Consider the following 24,800-nt stretch of genomic DNA (forward strand, 5'->3'; position numbering starts at 1 on the left):
TCACTATTTAGGGAAGACGTATGCGACTGAGGACGCAGCCATAGTGTTCACTGTCTCCGAAACTATTTCCAAAAGTTGTAACTGTGCACTAGGACCCTGCGGCGGGACGCGCGTGCGTGCAGGAACGGCAACGGGGAAGGGGAAGAGGGCGCGCGCGCGCTCAGGGCAGTAAGTGAGCTACGAAAGGGTGGCGGAGGAAAAGCGCTGCAGGGGTATTAAGGGGAGTTAAGATCGACCCGGAGTACCGTTAGAGTTACACGCTATGAAGGCTGGACTTACACCACTGAGCAAACTCTAACTTATTAACGGATTAACATCTAACTTTCCTGTAGAACTTCTTGTGGAAGATCATTTTTAGGATGCGTTGCGCGCAAAAACCGCTTGGACATGACGGATAATCGTGCTGCACTTTTGGGGCTGGCGCACGGATGATATTCTCACTTAGTGATGGAGAGACGCGGGCTTTCAGTCTGAGGCGCGCGAGCGTCAAATCCCTGTAGAGAATAAAGAAACACGCGCAAAAGCGTTTTTAGCAGTGCAGCAGTGACTGAATCGTCTGAGCAGACTTGCTGACGGGTTTTCAAATAATTCATGTGATGACATGGGCTGACTTGGTGTCACCGAAAAGGGACCGACGATGTTGGGACGCAGCGCGCGCGCCTCGTTCCGCGGCCGGTCGCTGCTCGTGCTCTTGCTGCTGCTGCTGGGATTTGTGCGAGCGTGTCGCGAGCTTCTCTCCAGCGGCTGCAGCTGCACGGACGAGCGCGCAAAGGGCCACACGGCACAGGCGGGCGCGCGCAAACGAGTGAGCTGCGCCGGCAAGGAGCTGACGGAGACGCCGGAAGCGAGTCTGATGCCCAACCGGACTATTTCTTTGTGAGTAGCTGTTTTCATTCTGCTGTCTAACCTTTAAGAGCTAATCGTTTAAAAATGAAGTTTGGGGAAACGGGTCGCTGTGATGCTGGAATGACGTGTGGGCGCGCGCGTACTTGGGTAATGATGAGTCAGAAGTTTAATTTTTATATTTAAAATCGATGTTTTATGAAACATTAGCAACGATCCTTTGCTGGTCCTTCATGTGAGGGCAGAGATTTGTATCTGATATGTAGCCATTGCATATCTTCAGTTATTAGTTACACCACCAACACCCAAACCAACAGAGCCTTTACTGATACCACCACCAACTGCACTATCAATAGCACCACTGGGAAAACTGACAGCGAGACCACTATCACAACCACCATCATCGCTTTCACTGCTACTTCAAATGCTACAAACAATACTACTTTCACCACCACAACTACCATCACCAACATCTCTACATCCGCCAAAGATCCCAACAATATAAGCAATACTACCAAAAATTCTATCATAGTAACCAACAATTCCAGCGTCACCACAAATAACAACTATATAACAACCAAACGATCCAGAATGACCACTAACACCAACAACTCTACAACCACCAATGATACCAGCACCAAAAAGAACTCTATAACCATCAAAGATCCCAGGAATATCAGCTGCACCACCAACAAGAACTCATCAACAACCAAAAATTCAGACATCACCAATACCACCAAAAGCTATCATAGATACCAACAAATCCAGCATCAATAAAAATTATACAACAATACAACAACAAAATATACCAGCATTACCACAAGACCCATCATTCTGCAAACAACTCACAACACAACAACCACCAATGATTTACGCACCAACATCCAAGCCTCTAGTACTACTAATAATGAAGTTTTTTTTTAATATTAGCCTGTAAGTCATTTCATTTTATTGGCAAGTTTATCAACATTCACTCAATGATACAATGCTTTTGCATATGAGTCACTGTAAAGTTTGTGCATGAGTGCATCGACAAAATAACAGTGCGAACAACCTGCTTTGGCAATATAGTGTGGGATACATCTACTGATTAAAAGACCAAGCCTTAATCTGATACTTTAGCCATTGGATACTTTAAGACTATATACTATTTAATACTACTTTTATACAGTGTCCCGTTCTGATATGTAACCTGAGCCTGTAGGGTTTTTATATCATGGATTACAACCTGTGGAAATATTTTGAACAACATGTCAACACAATACAATGGTTTTTGATGAAAGCTCTAGCCCCTGTGCTGGCTACCTTCACTGGAAGAGGAAATAGAGTGGGGCTTTCAGGTTGGGTTTGATTGGGGAATTTATTTCAGGCTGTGAACTACAGCACTTTGGAGCAGAGAATGAAGTCTCTGTATTACGGCTCTGTCATTTTCCATCTGTGTTGCAGTGTGGAGAGAAAGGAAATGTGCCCCTGGTCGGCACCCCTCCCACACCCTAAAAACCCACCCCCGTCACACACACACACACACACACACACACACACACACACACACACACACACACACACACACACATAGACACACACACTTTCTGCCCCTCTCCAGTCTTCAGCTGAGTTGGCTATACTGAATGGGGCTAAACAGAAACACATTTCTCTCTCTCTCTCTCTCTCTCTCTCTCTCTCTCTCTCTCTCTCTCTCTCTCTCTCTCTCTCTCTCTCTCTCTCTGTCTCTCCTCTCTGTCTCTCTCTCTGTTTTAATGGCTGTCTGGTTGCTTCCTTTCCCATTGCTATGATGCTGCGTTCTGTTTTTAACAGGCCTATCTCCAGTGCCCTCTTTTCAGGAAGGAAGGCAGACCAGACGCACTGGCCTGATATGTGATTTCTTTTGTTTCACTTTTAGGTAAATACAAGCATTTATGGGTTAAGATTGAAGCCTGGACCATTTCTCTATTTACACACTATCAATAATGGGCAAAACAGGCACTTAATACCAATCCGGGAGGAAGGAAGCCTGTGCAGCAGTCAAAATATTCGATTTGGTTTGGATTTGGTTTGGCTGTTTGCATATTTCTGTCTGTTTCTGACTTTTTTTTGGTTGTTATTTCAGCATGTCACGGAAACTGTGCAAAATCACTTCAGTTCCGTTTTGGTTTGGGAAACCACATCTCCACTGGGCCAGAAAATGTATGCATTAAAACATAAAAATGGGATTGTTCATGTGTTTGACATTAACACTCTATACCATTTTAACCCCCATGCCTCCTTGCCGTCCCCCGTCTTCCCACAATACCCCAGAGCTCTCCTCCTCAGCAGGAGTGATGCTTGCTTTCACATGAGTGTCGTAAAAAGGAAAACATTGGAAAAATGGCAAAAAGCAGCCCAGGCAGTGGAGAGAGAGAAGCCAATAGATTGGTTCCCAGTGGAGGAGGCCGAGGGCAGCGCGTTTAGGAGCGTCGTGGTTCTGCTTAATAACCACTCACATCTGCTACACACATTGAGCCACCGAAACATAGAGGAAGTGGATTAAAACGAAAGGAAAAAGGGGGGACAGAGCGAGCCCAGGTGGCGTATAGTGGAAAGAGGAGTTTGGAGGCGACATGGGTGCAGGCAGCCACACGTCTTAATGCCATTTATTTGTTTTCTGAGCATGTGCAAAGCACACCGTGACATGGTTATGGGGTTTGCGTGGGTTAGCGGAAAACACTTCCAGGCTTCAAAACTCCCGCTGTGAGAAAGGAGAACATTTACAGAAAGCGTTATATAGCGAGACTTGTAGTGCTTCTGAATACAACCTTAGATAAAGTAAACGGAAACGGATATTCAAATAACGAGAACACATTTAGCTTGTATTACATCTGACACGTCAAGGAAAGTGTTTTTCACACTTGTGTCCTTCTAGATTTAGTGACGTGCCGAGGTTCTGCCCCAGATGTGGAATGTTTGGCGTGATGTTGATGTTTCTGTTTTTCCTGACATTCCTCAGGCGTTTCTAGACACAATCCCAGATGCAGCTTAGGATACATCATTTTTCTCTCTCTGTTTCTCTTGCTCTCTCTCTCTCTTCATCATGCTGAGTACTCTTGTCATCTGGACTGGAATTTCAGTGAATGAGGTTAGGGTACTGAGGCATTTGGTAGTCGGACGTATGGGTAATGCAGATAGTGGCATAACACACCAATTTAGCAATGCAAGTCAATCACCAATCTAGCGTAAATCTTTAACCCAAGCAAGTGGAACTTGTCAGATTTATCAGACACCACTGAAGATGACTATGCTGTCTATCTATCTATCTAACTAACTAGCATGCACCACAAACCCCACCGATATCATATCAACATACTGTTTCTTTCATTTTAGTAGTAGTTCACAGGATTTATTGGCAATGTTTCTTTACCAAATAGTGCGCTAGCATGAGTCACATACCCATTTTCATACGTCTGAGATTCTTCCCCAATTCTGTGCCTTGTATAAGTTAATAAGTTGATAATGACAAAACATGCACATAATTTAATGTCTGATGCAGTGCTGCAGGTTTTAGGTGTTAGACTGGGTGTTCCTTTGCGATGCTAGCTCTAATATCTGGGTGAATTTTTTTTTTTTTTTTTTTGATTAACCTTAAGCTTTAAAGAAGGTAAAAGAAGTGAAGAAAGAGTTGTGGCCTGCACATGAAGGAATACTTTTGTAACAGATGTGTTTAGCTTAGACTTTGTGACATATTCAAATAATACTGTGATTAATCTAGTGTGATAAGTATAATCTCGATCATTCCATTAGCAATAAATCTTCCAACTTAATTTAATGTTGTCTGATTTCCTGAAGTGCACTGCACGGATGTATTAGTTTTGGCTCTGAGAAATGGTTCATAAATGTGTCATACAGATGATTAAGTAGTAAATAAAGTGCAAATAGAGCTATATTACTTACAGCATAATTAATTAGCATCTATATACCTTAATTCAGATTCAACCTAGCAAAAATTTTAGTTTATATTCTGTGTAAACGTACTTTTCTATCAACTGTCACATCCTTAGGACACACCCAGAATATTCCACTTTACACACAGGACCAGGTCAACAAGTGACGGTTTAATGACGGACTGTCCGGAATGAGCCTGCGTGTTTAAACTCCCGGCCGATTGAGCGTAAGCGTTTGGGGCTGTGAGATACGGGGTCACTAGTTTAGGACTGAGGGTTATCTCTCTGAGCTAAGTCACCGAACCAACATCTGGCATTTCTCACGTGATAAAATTTAGATAATGCTAAGATCCAGCTTTGAGTAAAGATTAGGCAAAAGAACTTTCCCTTCTTACAGGTCTGGCCTGTGAAACAAGGTAGGATTGACTGTAACACTGTACTGAATTTTTGTACTATTTGTCACGTTAAAATAGAACGATAGAGACAGAAACTGGTATGCACTTAAACCTTAAGAGTGGAGTCTATTTTAACATGTGAATCAAAATGAATGTCATTGGCTAAAATTATAAATTAAAATAAAATTAAAATTATAATAATGTAAATGTATAATATGTACATTTCTTCTGTATTTTGATGAGTACTCTAGAGAAAACATCTTAATATCTCATAGCAGTTCACACTAAAAAGTTTTCTCTCATGGACGTTATCGTCTGTGGGTGAGGCCTGTGTGTGTTTTTACCTCAGAATTTGTACCTGATTTGTTGTGTCCATCGTTGAATGTCTTTGTCATGTCCCACTACACAGTAGTGGTTAAAATAAAGCTCATAAGATAGTAGACAATAGTAGACAACAATCAAGCATTGCGTTGGTTCTGGCAGGCCACGTTGTCAAGCGTGCATCAGCTGTTAATCATGCACCATTTAAATTCCCATTCATAGAGCCGCTCTAGCTCTACGCTCTTGCCGTGATTTAAACTCCCTCCTCCAACCACGACTCCACCATGCCCGGACCCGTGTTCGTTGTACCAGTTTACATCATAAATCTCCACATATTTTTCTCTCTTTCTCCCTCTCTCTCTAATTATTCAATTATTTATTTATCCATTCATTCATTTATTACTATGCATGATTAGTGGTTCTGTTACACAGGGGGTCTATTCTATTTTCTAGTCGCTGCTCTCCCCGCTCTCCATGCCGCATGGATTTTTGCCCAGAACAGAACCATACCGCCAACACTAACTGTATGCATATCATCTAATAAATTCTCTTTTGACAAAGTGGTCCTGACAGAAAAATTGTCAAGGCGTTATTTTCAACCACTTAAACTCAAGACTTTCCGACAGAGGAAAAAACACGTCTTACGCTGAAAGGCAACACATTCTGACTCATTTTATATCAGACCTGTGGCCAGAAAAGAATTCAGTTGTTTACAGTGATTGAAAATGTCGATTTCTATTCCTCCGGAGAAATGAAGAACCAGTCGGTTGGTTTGGTGAGTAAGAAAAAGTTAGGAATAGATTTTGGCCATTGATAAAGGATTATGCTTGAAAATTATGGTTAAAATTATGTCACTTATAATGAATGCAACAACGATCGAATCCCACCAGTGGTTGTTTATTCTTGAGTAGTGTGCTTGTAAGAAGGGGTTAATCCATCCTGCCCCTCTTTATACTCCCTACTTTCCTTCTTGTTCCTTCTCAAGTCACAGAACTTGAGGTTCCATGTGTCTCAGGCTCCGTTCAGCTAGATTCGGGGTGTTGTTGTTTGCGGTTCTGTCAACAGTTGAAGCACTAAATCCGGTGGTCTTGCATCCTCACCTCTGGCTGTGTTTGAGACTGTGTGTGTGTGTGTTTATGTGTTCTTATGTGTCTGGAGTTTCAGCTTTCACAGCAGCCCAACTTTTCCATCACAGCTCAAAGTTCTAATAAACACCAAATCTGCATACGCAAGTCATTTTGGCATTGAAGCGACGAAAAAAGAGTGCTTTCAGTCGCGCCGTCCTCCTTACTCTTCCTTTTAGTTCTCTCAACCCCCAAAACCCTTTTCTCTTCCCTTCTCTTCCCTTCCTCCTGGGTTCAGCCATACACAGCGAGGCTGAATCTAAATATTTAGCCGTGCTGGTAGGAAACTGCCGTGCCCAAACCTCTTCCAGATGTGGACGAGAGGGCCTCTGTGTTTAGAGCTAATTACGCGCGCCTGCATGGGGACTAGCGAGGGGGAGGACAGGCAGGGGAGGTGGCAGACAAGAAGATAAATTGCAAAGGAGTGAGAAAACATGTAACAGATAATAAAGTGTGTGTCTGTGTTGGACTGAAATGGCAAGTTCACTTTTGACCCCTTTAAATAACACTTTAGTGGACAAAGATAGCAAACAAAAAAACACCTAAAGTAAACATTCCCACTCAGACATGTCATTAAATCGTTAGTATAAAATCATTAGCAAAGGTTCAGTGGTATAAGAGGAATAAAGCACTGAATGAATTTATTTGTGAGGTGTCATGTGATGTATAAATATACGTAAACAAAGCATCATTAGCAGTATCAGTCACATTCAGCCAGACGTCTGCTGAATTTTGAGTTCTTCTTGACAGATATGTTCACTTTGATTTCATTCATTTTATGTCAGTCAACAAGGCTAAGGCTACAAGGCTAACAATTTAAGGATAGACTTAAAAATGACAGGAAGATGCACATTTCCACCATGTCAGATTGAAGGAAAGTGCAGGAATGTGTATTGATTTTTGCAACTGCAGTGCTCTGATGGATACTGAATTTTTTGGGTGATTCTGCAGTAATATGAAAAAAATCTAATCATCACCATTAGCATTATTTGTAAAGTGTTATTTTTGACATTTGTTTCAGTCTTGTTTAATTTTCTAGGTCCAAAAAATTAAAGTAACATTTTTTTGGATATCTTTTTATCGGAAATATTTCGTGGTTTCCATATTAATATTGAATTAATGATAAATATATTCTCGATTAACCTTAGTTACGTTTAACGCAACTTTAGAAGATTAAGTAGTTAGTAAATCCTACTGATCATCGAGGACCTCAGGTGTGTATAGCTTTTAAGGAGCTCAGACCTGAACTATGTTGCTTTACCTGAACTATTTTTTATTGAAACTTTGTTTTTTAAGCTGTTTTAAGGAGCAGTTCACTATCTTGATATGACCATCTTGTTCTCTTTGACATCAAGACATAAGTGTTCAAGAATGAAAACACACACACTGTTGTGTCCTTGGCAGCGGGCATGGGGTGTGCGAAGAATGTGAGTGTGTGAATTCATACTCCCTCAGACAGCTGCTGTATGCAACAAATGGCTGATTTGTGTGTGTGTGTGTGTGTGTGTGTGTGTGTGTGTGTGTGTGTGTGTGTGTGTGCGTGTGTGTGCATGCATGTGTGTGTGTGTTTGAGTGTTTGCTCACATATGTGTGTGGCAGTTGGTCCAGGTTGTTGTGTGATTGTGTCCTTGATTACAGTCAGAACAGTTGTAGTCTGAAAAAAGTGTGCATGCGTGTGTATGTGTGTGTGTGTGTGTGTGTGTGTGTGTGTGTGTGTGTGTGTGTGTGTGTGTGTGTGTGTGTGTATGTGTGTTTTGAGAAACCTTCCTGAGAGATATCCTGGGAATTGTGTGGAAGGGCGTCCTCAGAGCACAGCCATTCCCGGAGATGGACCGTTTACTTTTGTGGGAAAAGCAACAATTTTTTTTGTGTGTGTGTGTGTGTGTGAGTAAGGGAGTGGCCATAAATCTGAAAAAAAAAAAAAGTAAAACAACTGCAACCCATGATATCTGACTCTCATCACACCTGTTGCTGCTGTACACACACTTCGACCTTTGACCTCTGGCATGTGGGTCAAGTTGAAATCCTGGATTCACTCTGGAGTTAAAGCAATATGAAAGCAGGGTTTATTTGTGTAGCTGAAAAGATGGACGTTTGTGGCTGTAAAATACCTCAAGTAGCATGTGTGTGTGTGTGTGTGTGTGTGTGTGTGTGTGTGTGTGTGTGTGTGTGTGTGTGTGTGAGAGAGTGTGTGTGTGTGTGTGAGAGAGAGAGAGAGAGATTGATATGTTCTCATGCTCTTCCCAGAGCACAGCAGGAATCAGTATTTTGATAGTTTTTCCTTTCACTACACTCGTCTTATCTGACTCCAAAAAATGCCAATCCCTTGCTTTTTCGTTCTTTCTCCACCCGCAAGCATCTTATTCCATCTCAGATTTGGCATTTCCACCTCACTCTTACCTCGTCGTTATATTATATTATGGTAACAGTTTTTCCACTCACAGGTTTATGTGTGTTTATAATGTGTGTTTATGTGTGTTTATAATCTGTGTTTATGTGTGTTTATATTATGTGTGTATAATCGGTGCATTGGATCAGTGGGGATCTTTCTCAGACTCGTCCACTGGCTTTTGCATACACGGTCATTTCTTATGGAAAAACTTCTTTAAAAAGACAGTTAATAAGAATATGAAAGATTTCCAGTGTATTCTGGAAATCTTTCATATTCTTATTAACTGTCTTTTTTAAGAAGTTTTTTTAAAAGACATGACCATGTATGCAGAGGTCAGTGGACGAGCCCTTCCACACAATTCCCAGGATATCTCTCAGGAAGGTTTCTCAACACACACACACACACACACACACACACACACACACACACACACACACACACACACACACACACACACACACACTTTTTTTAACTATTCTGACTGTAATCGTGGACACTCTAGTTTTAATAATAAACTACAGTATGACTCGGTACGCTGAAGCTTTTTGTGAGAAGTTATTCTACATTAAGGAGATGAAGCTGTAATTTCAGTCAGATTTGTGCCATAATACAGACTTAAGGACAGAAAAATATATTTTAAACTCATAAATTGCAGTTCACAATTTTAATTTGACATTTTGTGTTCATACAGCGTGCATGTGAAATAAATTCCACTTACCTCCAACCATGCAATTGCATGGTTTAGGGTGAAGAAGGTTATGGTCTTCGGGAGCTTCTATTAATTTCAACTTAAAACCTTCCCAGGACCTACAATTGTCGATAATGACATTAAAAATGTAAGTTGCTGTGGATAAGGGTGTATTCCAAATGTGGTAAATGTTAGTGAGTTAAGAAGCCAAGTCATTAAAGAGTTAAATCCTGACCTAAAAATCAGTCTTTGTTTGAAATACATGTTGTTTTCACTCATCAAATTTGATAATTGATGCATGCTGTCTCGCTTTGTCTTCTCAATGAGAATTTCTACTGGCCAGTACAACATTGTGTGGATATCTGGGTCAAACACACACTCATATTCACATGCACGTATGGTCTCACACACACACACACACACACACACACACACACACACACACACACACACACACACACACACACACACACACACACACACACACACACACACACACACAAATAGAAACATACTTTGAAGGCATGAGTTTGAGTTCTAGAGTGAATATTAGAGCTCTGGCTCACATTCTGATTATTAAGAGTAAACACTGAAACACTAACTGTTAACTTTGCAGTGGTTGCACAGTTCATGTAAACCTTAAATGCATCACATTCATGTTTGCACACTGAGATTACTGCAAGCTTTCTGCGGTTTATTGTGAGACTTGCCCCCTTTTGTGGATTCAACTGTGTGTGTGTGTGTGTGGGTAGGGCGTTCATGGCCACAGTCGTCTAAAATAAGTCTGCGTCCTCCTCTCTGTAATTATAGCGTTTATATAATCCAGATTTTAATTTTAGACTGGAGAAGAGTTTGGCGTAAACACACACACATACACACGTGGCTCAGACACAACCTATAATTACAAAATGTAATGGGAGTGTGCCGGCCATTGGTCACTTTGTTATTTCTACGCACGCACACACAGATATAGAAATGTACATTTCTGTAACTAGAATCAAAGCAGCAAGTTCGCCTCCAGCAGCTACTTTTACATGTTGTTTTTTTTTTGCACCAACATGCTGCTGACCAAGCCTAAAATTCTGACCACAACACAACCAGAGCCAGAGAAAGTTTTGTTCATGTTTGAACCATTTCTGAGCTAAATATTTTGAATCTGTACTCAGCCATAGCCAAGCAAGCTGTCAGTCACATATGACTGTGTGGTAGCCAGAAAGAATGATTTCAGTTTGACTGTGGTGCAACAGCATCATGACTTTGATCACATTTTGCTTTACAATCATTGTATTTATTTCCATAAACAAATTGTCATCAAATCTGATGATCCGTTACAGTGTGAGGACAATAAATCCAAAAGGGCTTTCTAAAAGTGACTAAGACACAAAAATACATTCCCATCCGCGGTCTGGAATAAAGTAATAGTGGAAAAGGAATTAGTAGAATACGTATGACGAGCAGTGTGCCAGCAATGTGCCATTGTAAAATATATGCTTAATTTTATAAAAATATGGAAACTGATTTAAGAGGAATTTCAGGCCACAATCCAGAAAAGCAGAGAAAGAGAGAGCGATGAAAAGAAGTGATGAGATCTCCAAGCCTTTCTGTAATCTAATTTATATTTGTCTCTTTTTGAAGAACTGATATATTACAGAAAAGCTTAATTTGTCTGTCTGTTTGTCTGTCTGTCTGTCTGTCTGTCTGTCTGTCTGTCTGTCTGTCTGTCTGTCTCTTTCCCTGTCTGTCTATATAACTGTCTGTCTGTCTCTTTCCCTGCCTGTCTCTTATCTGTAGGCTTCCTTAATAAAGCCATGAATTCGCATTTCAAGATGCATTTAAGCACTAAGTGCTTATTGTGCTCAAGGGTTTTAGCCCACACCAGGCTTTTGTGTGTTTGTGCGCACGCGTGTGTGTTTGTGCATGCGCGTGCACGTGTTCTGTGTGGAACATGTCCAGTACATCAGCTAAATTAAGTTTGCACGTTGTATGATGTTTACTACATTTGGAAGATGTTTTGTTGAGGCTGACATAATATAAGGCAAGCAAGGTGTTTAGCATGCTGAGGATGCTGAGGTAACACTCAATCATGCTAAGTTGCGATGACATACTGTGGTAACATTCTGAGCAAATCTGAAATAGCCTGCTAAGATAGAATGTTGTGGTAACATTCTGAGGTAACATGCTAGGATAGCATGGTGAGGTAATATTCTGTGGTAACATTCTGCACTAATATTCTGTAGCTTTCTGAGATAGCATAAGATAGGCATTGTGGTAACATTCTGAGGTAGCATGCTAAAATAGAATGCTGTGGAAACATTCTGAGGTAATATTTTTAGGTAACATGGTAGGGTAGCATGGTGAGCTATCATTATGAGGTAACACTCAGAATGTTGCTTCCTAAAATAGCATGCTAAGATAGAATGTTGTGATAAAATTCTGAGGTAATAATCTGGGATTGCATGCTAAGATAAAATGTTATAGTAACATTCTGAGGTAACATGCTAGGATAGCATGGTCATGTAACATTCTGTGGTAACATTCCGAGCTAGTATTCTGAGGTAACATTCCGAGGTAGCTTTCTGAAATAGCATGATAACACAGCACATTGTGGTAACATTCTGAGGTAATATTCATTGGTAACATGATAGGATATCATGATGAGGTAACATTCTGAAATAGCATGCTAAGATAGTATGTTGTGGTAAGATTCTGAGGTAAAATTCTGAAATAACATGCTAAGTTAGTATGTTGTGGTAAGATTCTGAGGTAACATTCTGAAATAGCATGCTAAAATAGTATGTTGTGGTAAGATTCTGAGCTAATAGTCTGGGGTAGCATACTAAGATAGAATGTTGTGGTAACATTCTGAGGTAGCATTCTAGGATAGCATGGTACAGTAAGGTAACATTCTGAGCTACTACTCTGAGGTAGCATGCTAGTAGCATGACTAGGTAACAGTCTATGATAACATTCAGAGGTAGTGGATAAATACTATTAAAATACTATTTATCAAGTGCTGCGCTTGGACTATACTTCTAGGAAAAGAATTGACCTGTATACTGTTTCTTACAACTGATTTGTCCAATAAAAATGACTATCAAATATCACACAGTTTAAGGTTGTGCTGTAGCCTCTAAAGCACTGATACAGATATAACCATCTACATTTTATTTTGGCAGAGCAATGCACCCACCTTGATTTAATTACTGTAAGTGTGTGTGTGTGTGTGTGTGTGTGTGTGTGTGTGTGTGTGTGTGTGTGTGTGTGTGTGTGTGTGAGAGAGAGAGAGAGAGAGAGAGAGAGAGAGAGAGAGAGAGAGAGAGAGAGAGAGAACATGCGTGTGCCTGTGTATGTGAGTGGACTCATACGTTTGACCCCTTTCATAGAGAACAAGCCGCAGGACACACATACACACTTTACACACACGCTCATTTCTGATTTTCCTTGAGTGGCTTTTTCCTGCAGAGTGTTTCTCTGGACCTCCATCCCCCTCCAGCAGCACTCAGGCTTGGCTGGTCTGAGTGTAGTTCCTGGGTACAGAGAGTTTGTGGAGCTCTGTGTATGTGTGTGCGCGTGTGTGTGTATATGTGTGTGTGCGTGTAATGTGGTCTTAGCCAGGCGGCTGATTAGGACCGGGCTGTCAAGCAGCAGCGGTGGCACTTGAAGAACTCCAGAGAGAATAGGAGCCCTTTAACAAAGAGCAGAGCAGCCTTGCTTCTGTTCTGAGACTCACGCACACACACACACACACACACACACACACACACACACACACACACACACACACACACACACACACACACACACACACAATCTCAGGTTTTTCTCACACACATATTTGTGCATACAATATATCAAGAAACAGAAATGCATGTTGTAATACTTGGGTTTGAATTGGACATGCAATCCCCACAGTCATGAACACACAAAGCACCATAAACACACACACACACACACACACACACACACACACACACACACACATACACTCACAGACGTACACACACCAGACCACTCCTGCTGTGAAGGCGCTGTAATTGGGCTCTTAGGCTTCATTAGTAGAAAATCTGAGGGGACGTTTTTCTCTCTCTCTTTCTCTCTCTGTTTCTATCTCTCTCTCTCTTACACATTTCCCCTGCTCGGTTCCCCTCTCATGAAGTGCTTTGTAACGAAAAATCTCAATTCAGCAGAGAGACATAGTAACACATTTACTTTGGGCCATACACTGTTTTTTTTTAAATTTTTTTTAGAAAGGACTTGATAAAGTGTGGTGTATGTACTTTCCATTCCACAATGAGCTGTTATGTGTGTTACTACTTTACTTACACTGCGACAGACAGGTACAAAGGCCACACCTCCTTCACAGATAGGTATAGAATTTGAGTTTTTTTCACTGTGACTGACAGATATAGTGGCCATGCCTCCTTTCTAGTAACAGAAAGGCACAGAGCACATGCCCTTCTCAATTCCTAACCAGGAGGTCTGAAATTAATTTATTTGTTGCTAAAAACACGAGCCATGAAATCTATTATTTATTTATTAGTTTGTTTGACTGCTAATTGGAATGGAATATAATCTAATTATTTTCAGAAATAAATAAGCTTTTCAACTCTTATTATTATTTTAATTAATATACACATTATTACAGTAAAAGCACACATGTAAGCACATTTTTAACAAATATAAGTGGGCTCTTTTGCTTGCAAATAGAACCCTTTGCCTAAATCTCTTTTGCCTCTGTGCCTCGATCCTAACTAAATCGTGTACAATTTGAGGTTGTGCTGCAGTTTATTTCACTTCTTTAAAACCAATATTGCACGTCTGTGTACATCAACTCCTTCACTTAACCTGTTTTCATTTAAGCAGATCACATGTCAAACAAAACTGAATTGCTCTCTACGATTGTGCCTTTGTTCTCAGTTAATGCCCTTAATTATCTTTAACTTCGGAAAAACAATTTTGGATAATCAGGCTTCAATAAAAAAAAAGCTGTCTGGGAGAAAAAGAAGGCCTCACTATCTTCACATAGTCTCATGAGGAACCAGAGCAATGTATATGATCATTTCTATGGTCTCGTGATGAATAACAGAGCCTCTTTGTAACTTATAGAGTGTCACTGGTCAGATGCAGGGATTTGTTTTGGCTTTTCTTATAAACTAAAAGACCCTGGCTTTAACCTATATGGTGCCAGATGTGAGAAGTATACAGGGTGGGCCATTGGCTCTCATTTTCACCTCATTTAAACCAACTCTGCTGAACCTACAGTATAATGCATGTGCCGTGGGAGACATAATTACAACATCTTTTTGTAACACGTTTTGTTCTCCTCTTTGATGAATAAAAGCTGTCTCTTTAACTTATACTCATATGTGGGTGGTTAAAGCTCTTTATATAAACCTAAAGATGTATGATATTGACAAATAATCAGATTGCAGTTTTACTACTTTGATGACATGCTAATGATTAACAGAACCTAGTGGTCTTTATAAACTGTTGATTTCTCTCCAAAAAAAAAAAAAATCATTGGATCCTCCACAAACCACCCATTAGAACTGGATAAAACATCATACTACAATACATAAAGACTTTTGCAAAGGTTGGCACACGCTTGAAAACAGCAGTTCTACAATATAAAAAAAGGTTTTATTCAAACATATTTAAACATTTTCATTTTGCTACATGACTCCCAGTAACAGTGGAATGGGTTGACATTGTCGTTACACTACTGGGGAAGTCGTGGCTTAATGGTTAGAGAGTTTGACTCCTAAATCTAAGGTTGTGGGTTCAAGTCTCGGGCTGGCCACGACTGAGGTACCCTTGAGCAAGGCACTGAACCCTCCAACTGCTCCACGGGCGCCGCGGCATAAATGGCTGTCCACTGCTCTGGGTGTGTGTTCACAGAGAACGAATTCTGAGTATGGGTCACCATACTTAGCCGTATGTCACGTCACTTTAAGCTGCCAAGACCTACAATATTATAAAAAAAAAGTCATATAACCCTCCCCAACCCCAAACATTCTATTTTAATAATATACAGTACATGGTCACAAAGCAGATTTACAGAAATCTGAATAAACAGTAGCTTTGGATCCTTTATGAACAAACCAGAGATGATGACCGTGACAAAGTAAAACTTCCCGTGACATCATGAGGAGGAAGCTTTGGGAGGAAGCAGACTCAAAAGTGTGAGGCTATTTAATGGGATTCTAAATCATTCTATCATCTTCTACAACTGTACAGTTAAACAGTAGTAAGTGTGTTCAACAGATGTTCAGTTTGAGCATATTGTACATAACAGTCCTGGGTATCCTGGGAGGCTGGAAAATCTTTTATGTTAACAGCAGCATTTTTTCTATAAAAATAATGTACAGATTTTATTGACATTGTATCAGAAGAGTGTCGGGAAGAATAATTAAGAAGTTAATATGCTTATTAAACCTACAGGCCATACATCAGTGTCATTCTTTAACAATGGTGGCACTAATAAAGCTTGATTACAGACAACATTCCCAGCTTGATATCCGTTACCTTGGGGTCTGTTTGACCATGGGGGCCCAAGCACTTGCCCTCTAGTTTTGCCTCTGTGGGCAACAGTATTATCAGGTTACACAGACTCATTTTAACCAGCCAGTTTGGTGAAGCTTGTGGAAGTGACAGTAAAAACACATAATATAGGGTTTTATTATCTTACACTGTCTACTCCTAGTCTGTATTATTCTGTACAACTGTGGTGTATGTAATTTGAAAATTATTGCAAGTTTTTGCAGATTTAAATCAAGACATGTCTTGTAACTTAATCAGTGCAGACGTTTAGCCAAAGCCGTATTTACAATTAGGTGTAACCCACACACACACACACACACACACACACACACACACACACACACACACACACACACACACACACACACACACACACACACACACACACACACACAGATTCACATATTTTACTCATCTGTCTATCTCTTGGCCATGCTAAGATGAAGTCAGTGTGCACATTCTGAAATCGGTGCCTCCACTTTAGGAATGTGGTTAGAGGAGACAAATTGAGCTGTACCGCAGTGGACAGAGGGAAGCGTAGGACAGGGTGGAGCTGAACAAGGCACAGTGCCATCATTACCCAGGCACACATGGGCATCTGGGCTGCCAGTTCACACACACAAAACAAGACTGAGAGACTGAAGCTCATTGACATATAGATACAGTACACTGGTTTTAGCAGTGGGTACGTAAACGCAGCTTAAGCAATGAAAGAACTGTTTTTAGCAGTGGGTTGGCAGTGGTGTGATCTGTGTGTGTGTGTGTGTGTGTGTGTGTGTGTGTGTGTGTGTGTGTGTGTGTGTGTGTGTGTGTGAGATTGAGAAAGATTGTATGTATGCCAGTATGTATGTACTGACATCAATGACCACACATCAATAAAGGCTTCTTTTTTAGACCAGACACTCACAATGGCCTTGGCTCTAAAAGTTACATTCTCACTATTGCTATCTTATTGCTAGCTATTAGATGACCACAGCAAAATAGAGAAAATAATGGACAAAAAGCTTCACAAGCTGCACATGTTGAAGCACTGGAAAAGCAGTTATGGCCATACGCCTCAGGTAAAAATGATAAAATTCTCAATAGAGTATTTTCATAATTACAGAATCTTCTGTGTGTCTAGCCAATTAACCAGATGAGTCATTGTTATGACCAGGACCCATTTTGCATACTGGTCTTTGTAGTGTTTTTTGGCTACGTGACTTTTGCAAGGTAAGCAATAAATGTTTCCAAACCTCACTTCTTGTGCCAATCTTTTCCCAATGGGAAAGATTAGTGGACTATATTTTACCAGTACACTGGCTGAAATTGATTTATTGGACATTTTTAACCAGTATAAACAAATTAATTATTTTCTGGCCTCAAGTATGATATTAAATGAGTCAGGATTCTGTTGGCTTTCAGTGTAAGACGTGTGTTTTTCTCCTCTGTTGAATAAACGTACATAGTAATTTAGTGGTTGAAGATAAACGGCTTCAAAGTTTTGACTTTTATTAATCACATGTAGCATCTCAGAGAGCAGAAATGGGTTTGATAACGTCATTTACATTTACAAGATACAAACATTTGTGTGAGAGAAGAAATAACCATTTTTCTATGATAATGTTGCCCCTAGTAGGCCAGATAAAAAAAAAAGGAGGAAACCCCGAGGCACGGGGAGAACATGCAAACTCCTCACACACAATGCGGAGGCAGGAATCGAACCCCCAACTGTGCCCTCCGGAGTATGACATGACAGTGAAATTCAAGGCTGAATATGGACAAACAGGTCCAAAATACATTTTATGGCCTCTGGAAAAAAGAACAGAAGAATCTAAATATTTACTATTTCATTGACAATTTCTTTAACTGTAGACATATATTGAAACTACTTGTGTGGAGTGTTTTTTTCCTTCACTGCATCCTTTCACTCCCTTCCTCCACTTAAAATCCTCTTCCTCCAATTCTGCCGTCCACCTGTTCTTCCTCTTCTCCTGTCCATCATGCCTTGCTGCAGGAAGTTCTCCCAGGTTGACCCCTGACCTCAGGCAGCTGGGCTGCATATAAACAGCTCATTTTGTCTGCTTCCTGTTTGGCCTGAACGAGTGCAGCGCCTATTTTAGTTTGTTTACAGATGGGCCTTCTTCAAGAAGCCGTGTGTGTTCAGATGTGTGTTTGTGCGCAGATGTGTGAGGGTCTGTAATGTTTGTGTGCGGTTGTTTATGCTGTTCGATAGCAAACGCTGCTGCATGTTCCTGCTGTCATTAGACTGTTCTCAGAAAGAGGCAAAAACAATGTGCTTCATGAAGTCCACATCTCTGAAACTGTAATTGTTTTATTTGGTTTGAAAATTGACTAGACATCCAGCTAATGTATGTTTGGAAACATGTTTGTCTGTTTCCTTATCACATCGAAGATAATGGCATACACCATTGCTTGTAAAAATAATTTGAGTTGCTAATCAATCTTAGCCTCCTAATGTATGGTGTAAAAATGCTAATCGTTTACAGAAACTACTGTACTCAGAGGAAATGTTAGCCTTAGCATTACTAATAAAGCGGGAACAATGATCTCTCCAAAATTTTTAATTATCAAATCCATTCATGTTCATGTCTTAATTTCTCAGTGTGAAAATAACCTGCTGTTGTTCTCACAGCTCCTGACACTGATTAGCAGAGTTTTGGTGCTGGAACTAATTTTGCCTGCCAACAGTCAGCCGTTTTTGTGCCTGAAATGTGTGGATCGCTCCCAGATTGAGCACTGGCACCATAAAATGTTTGGGTTTTTTTTTTGTATTCAATTTTGTTCCTTTTTTGCAGATTTTATCTGCTAGCCCATGATGTCTATCTAACTAGCCACCTAACTTACCACAGGACTAAACAGCCGTTATGGGAATCTGCTTCAGAAGAATCATTTCAATTTTTTGTTTAAAAATGAGATGACTCATGACTTGTCATGTGTGTGTGTGGGTGTGTGGGTGGGTGGCACAGGGGGCTCTAATTTATTTTAGTGGCCAGACTGCTGTCAGAAAGCGCTTTTGATGGTCTCTATTAAATAGCTGCATTAGGACATCTTTACTGTAATGGGACTTGACTGCTGCTGTCACTGTGCTTTCACAAACATTAGAAAATGGCAGTCTACACAAACGAGACGCAAAATTTCCCTCACATCATGAGTCTAGAAGTCTGAGATCCGGGTTCAGACAAAAACTAGCTAACCACGGCTGAGATTCTTTCTATATGTTAGCTTCACTTTATATGATTTGAATAACCTTTTATTTAATAAACCTTTCAGTATCTTGTTTTGTTCTGACACTGAATTCCGCTCAAAGTTTTCACACAAATGTTTTCCTCTGAGTCATATCAACTTGCCAATTTGCTAATTTACTATTTATTAACTAACAACAAAGTTAGCTTTCATGTGTGAAAATTTGCTAGTAATGAAAGTGACATGATGCTTTGGATAAAACGTACGTAATGTTTCTCAAGATTTATCACTGACATAGCTAGAAGTTTCAATTCTCTGAAGACATATTGTAATTTCTCAAATTCTGTGGATAGGTTGCTTGTGTGTATTTACTTTTTTCAAACTCAGTTGGCTTCGCACACCACAGGAATTTGGCAACAATCATTTTTTTTATTTCTTACTGAATGATACTTCATAATTTATAACGATTTGTGATTATGTCGTAGAATGTCAGCAAGACAAGTTGCTTCCTGTTATCAATTATGTTATAACAACTATAAACAGTTATAACAACTCCTAAACGTTCTACAGTATAAACATATTTTAACAGGCTCGTACCGTCTGTTACAAAACGCTTCTTCAATGCTTAATAATAATCTCCTTAAAGAAAACATCACTATACCAGTAGTAATATGTTCTTTTTGTTAAATTATACCTTACCTGTCCCTGTCAATGACTTGGGGGAGAAAAAAACAGCACATGAATATGAATGATTTGCTTTGTGGTTTGGACTAATGTCATATCTGCTGTTATAGAAAATGAATCAGCACCTTCTGACCAATTAGATTCAAGCGCTCATTCTCAGCGCTGTGTTAGAACTAAACACCCAAAAGTGGATCAGTGTATTTCAAATGAAAATTCAGAATTAAAAAAAAAAAATCCGATATACGGCGTGACGTATCCGTGCCTGAGAGAGTGTGCTGTGATTCGTCGTCTCTCATGTGCTGCTAATTTGAAAAAACAGACTCAAGCTATTGGAGATGCAATGTCTTGATAATGCTTGAGAAAGCAGGTTTTCTCCCATAATTTTTTACAAGAGATACACCGACAGGAAAACACACACACACACACACACACACACACACACACACACACACACACACACACACACACACACACACACACACACATTACTGTGCTTTTACATGCTGCCACCGCATTCCACTGTGTAGATTGGAAACACACTTTTGTCTCAAAAACAGCATTTAAAGCTAATTAAGTCTCCATGGGGCAAAGAGGCTCAGTGGGCTGGAGGGAGGGGGGTGGTTGGGGCATTATTAAGTGTGTCACCTTAGACACACAAAAACACACAGTATTAAAGCCACTTACGGTGTGGCAAATGTGACAGACACTTATAGCCCCGGTCTTTGCTAGAGAGTGAGAGAGAGTCTCTCTGTGTGTATATATATTCCTTACCCTCTCTCTGTCTCTCTCTTTGTCTCTCTCACCCCTGATAACCCTGCTCCCACTGTTAAGGCCATTAGTCACTGGCGAGAGGAATAATTGTCATAGCGAATAGCCTCACCACATGTTTGATGTGGACGCCGACTTCCTTTTGATGTAAAAATGTATCCACAGTGATTATCAAGATTATGGCCTCCTCCGCCCCCTCCCACCTTCCCTCCTTCCCTTTCCTTCACCCCTCTTTTTCCATCCTCCCTTTTGGCTGGGAAGATTAATTGGATGCAGCTTGCTCTATTAACTGGAGCTGATGCGGTCGTTGCTGCCACTGTTGAGTTTATTCATCTTGTTTGGCTACTGTCCCTCTCTTCATTTCCCCGTCTGTCGATCCATTCCTTCCCTGCACTTTACTTCTCCCTTGTTTACCTTACTACATTTTTTGTGAACATCAGACCAAGTGTATGCTCTTTTCTCTCGCTCATGCATTCTCTTTTGGTCTGCCGTTCGCTTTTTCAAATATTTGTACCACATTACATTATAAAGGTCTGTATGAGTGTTTATGTGTATCCCCCTGATATCCTGTACATCTTCTAAATGGCTCATAAGAATCTCCTGGCACTTGAACGTCTCTGTTCATTAAAGCCGTTCCACTTACTCCTTGTTGTTTTATAAGCTAGTGGAAACTGATGAGTTGTGTCTAACATAGCTGGTGGTCTCTGGTCTGATTTGGTTTCTTTGACTTCTTTGATATTTTTTTTTTTTTTGCCTACATTTCTTAGATACACAGGAGCAGACCCCATACGCACAGCACTCGTACGTGTAGCAAGTTTATGTGAGGAAGCCTTTGTGCAAGTGTTTGACGAAAAAGAGACTAATTTATATTTATGAAATACAAAAATGCAAGGGTGTTTACTGTACCGTTATGTTTTTATTGGATGCACACATGTGTGTCTTGGTCCCGTGTGTGAGTGTGTGGGTGCTTATGTTAAGTTTTATGTGAGGGTGTGTGCTTGATAATGCCTGTTTGAGCAATTGTATTCCTCAGCCATATTTTTGTTGGATTTGGCTTCAACATTTTATTTTCAGTTTCTGTGTGAACATTAATATGAACTTTTAAGTCTAAAAAGGTCGTGTGTTTGCTCTGTCTTACAGAAACCTAAGCAACAACCGCATCCGTGTCCTAAGAAATGGCTCTTTCACTGGCTTGTACTTACTGGACAAACTGTAAGTAACTGTGCAAATTTTCTCTTCCTCATCAAACTAATTCTCATTTACAGTTTTTTATTCGTGTGTGTGTGTGTGGACAAGCTTTGATCTGTTCTATCTTTATTTTGGATCTCGAACCTACGATCATGGCTACAACATGCCGAGATCAGGCTTAGATCTAGACTTGGAATCCTTTACTGAGTTATTATTAATGAAGGTTGTTCAAGATGGTGGTTATGTTGTATTCTTAAACTTTAAAGTCCAAGTACCAAGTCTGTAATGTACAGTACCTACCAAGTCAAATCTAAGCCGGGTCCAGAGTTCATAAGATACTACCCAAGTCAATTAAGTCAATTCCATGTCAAGTCCAAGTACACCAAGTAAGATGTATGTATCCCTTAAATGCTTGTTGTATAAATGAGATAAATGTAAGTCACTCTGTATAAGGGCATCTGCTAAATTCTGTAAATGAACATTATAGAATGAGCTGTGAGAAGAAAAAGTATGGCTGCATGTGGTGATTGGGCTCATAGCAAAGATCCTGAAAAGATATGTCCCAAAAGAGCAGTCTTGTTGACTCAACCTCTCTGGCATGTTGTCGATGTGATGTCACTGGAGATAATAAACTATTGGATGGAGCCTTAAGAGAGCATTTATTTAAGGTTTAAGAAAGAGGGATAGAGAGGGAAAGTCAACAAGTGTGAGTTAACAAAGTGAATATTGATACGCAGTGTCTTCTTGTATGAGAAAGCAGAAAAGGTCAGGTTCTTTTAGATGTGGAGCTTCTCTGAGGCTTAGTTCCATCAGGGAGGATGAGATGTGGCTATTTCACATTGGTAAATGAAACAACTATAATTAGGTCTCCATCTATCATAATCTGGATAGCTAGCGCTAGTCCACCCAACAAGTGGAGACCAACAAGGAGAAAAAAGCTGCTAGTGATTTTAAAAAAAAAAACTTTGACACTTTTTCATTGTAACTTTGAACAAATCTTTTAAACTCATGGTATCTTAAGTATGTAACCTAGTGAGCCAGCATTAATGTATTCAATGTTAGAGATTTAAGTACTTATGTACGTCGCTCTGGATAAGGCCGTCTGCCAAATGCTGTAAATGTAAATGTAACCACTAAAACAGAACATCTCAGTATCAGATCTGACCATTCGCTTATTTCAGGCGTCTTGTCTCTTCTAGGATCTTTGTTCTACACATCACAGCCATACTAATCACGTTTATTAGAAACTTCAAGGCAAAATGCGCACTTTGGCTGTCAAACTAAAGTCCAAATTCAGTCCAAGTCCAAAGTCCTGAAGCTACCACACAAGTCACACCTAAGTCAGATCCAATGTCCCTAAGCTGCTACCAAAATACAAACCAATTCAAGTTCAGAGTCAGGTCCAGATTAGCAGTCAAGCCTCTTACTTCTCATTAAGCTGGAATTAGACTGGCCTCGGTTCTAGACATCTTCTTTCACATCAAGAATCCTAACAGCCACTGTGTAAATGGCCTTAAATAGTCTTTCTATATTATATATCAGTAGCACACATTATTTATAGAAACACCACTTTCTTATGACTTTGATCACTACGCATTGTTTATTCAAATCATGTTAGGTGGAGTGCATCAGTTTCAGACAGAAAAGCATGGCAGGAAATTAGCAGCTGCAATAATCCACCTTAACGACCTAGGCCGGGTCAGTAGCAGCTGCTCGGGAACGAGAAGCAGATTTGTTCTTCTTAATTAAGTGTCGCTCCCTCATTAAATGAGAGAGAGAGAGAGAGAGAGAGTCAAAGTAGTGTAGTAAAAGTCAGCTCACACCTTCTTCTAGACAGACCACCTTATTTATGACCTATAATGCCATGACCCTTATGTGAGGTTTCCTCTTTCTTGGAGGAACAAACATTAGACATTGAAAATTCTGAAGATGTGGAGCATTTAGCTGGGATGTTCATGCAAACCAAACACACACACACACACACACACACACACACACACACACACACACACACACACACACACACACACACACACACACACACACACACAGTCTCACACCTAATTAATGCAAACACAGTGCAGTTATCTAAAGAAGAATTACTTGCATTCAGCTGGCTGGTTTATATGGAATAACATATTTGAAGCATCCATGGTTTAAAGATAAAAATACATTATAACAAATCTTAGCATTGTAAGAAATGGTTAAATTTTATAATAAGTAATATTCTCGCTAAAATTGTCTGTAGTGTGTGTGTGTGTGTGTGAATGAGAGTGTGTGTGCCCTGTGATGGGTTGGCACTCCATCCAGGGTGTATCCTGCCTCGATGCCCGATGACGCCTGAGATAGGCACAGGCTCCCCGTGACCTGAGAAGTTCGGATAAGCGGTAGAAAATGAATGAATGAATGAATATTCTCGCTTGTTGATATGGCGTTAAGTTTAATATGAGAAAACATTTGTTTAGCATTTATGGAAGGAGTCTCCAGTATCAGTGCTGTGTAACAGCTTACGGCTGCCATCATGGCAGTTTTTATGCAAAATTGGTAACATGACAAGCTGCATTTTTTGAGAGTAAAGGAGAATAGTGAGGAAATGTCTAGTTCATATCAAACACAACTATAAAATAATAAAATGGATGAACTATCGTTCCCTGATTAATAAAATAGTGTTGTATTTGGTAAATAAACTTTGAGGTGGTGACAGTAGCTTAATAATAATAATAATAAGAAGAAGAAGAAGAAGAAGAAATTTACTTC

General features: G+C 40.1%; 1 protein-coding gene across 2 annotated transcripts in view; it reads left to right on the top strand.

Moving 5' to 3' along the window:
- The first annotated feature begins 148 nt into the window (after positions 1-148).
- Positions 149-24,800, top strand: part of adgra2 (adhesion G protein-coupled receptor A2) — a 55,484-nt gene continuing 30,832 nt past the window's right edge. For both annotated transcript variants that reach the window (XM_027167167.2, XM_047823019.1), the window contains exons 1-2: positions 149-876; positions 21,996-22,067. In XM_027167167.2, coding sequence (XP_027022968.1) covers positions 638-876; positions 21,996-22,067 — 311 coding nt within the window. In that variant the 5' untranslated portion in view covers positions 149-637. The remainder of the gene's footprint in view (positions 877-21,995; positions 22,068-24,800) is intronic.

The sequence above is a fragment of the Tachysurus fulvidraco genome, chromosome 14, assembly GCF_022655615.1.
Source record: "Tachysurus fulvidraco isolate hzauxx_2018 chromosome 14, HZAU_PFXX_2.0, whole genome shotgun sequence".
Taxonomy (NCBI): domain Eukaryota; kingdom Metazoa; phylum Chordata; class Actinopteri; order Siluriformes; family Bagridae; genus Tachysurus; species Tachysurus fulvidraco.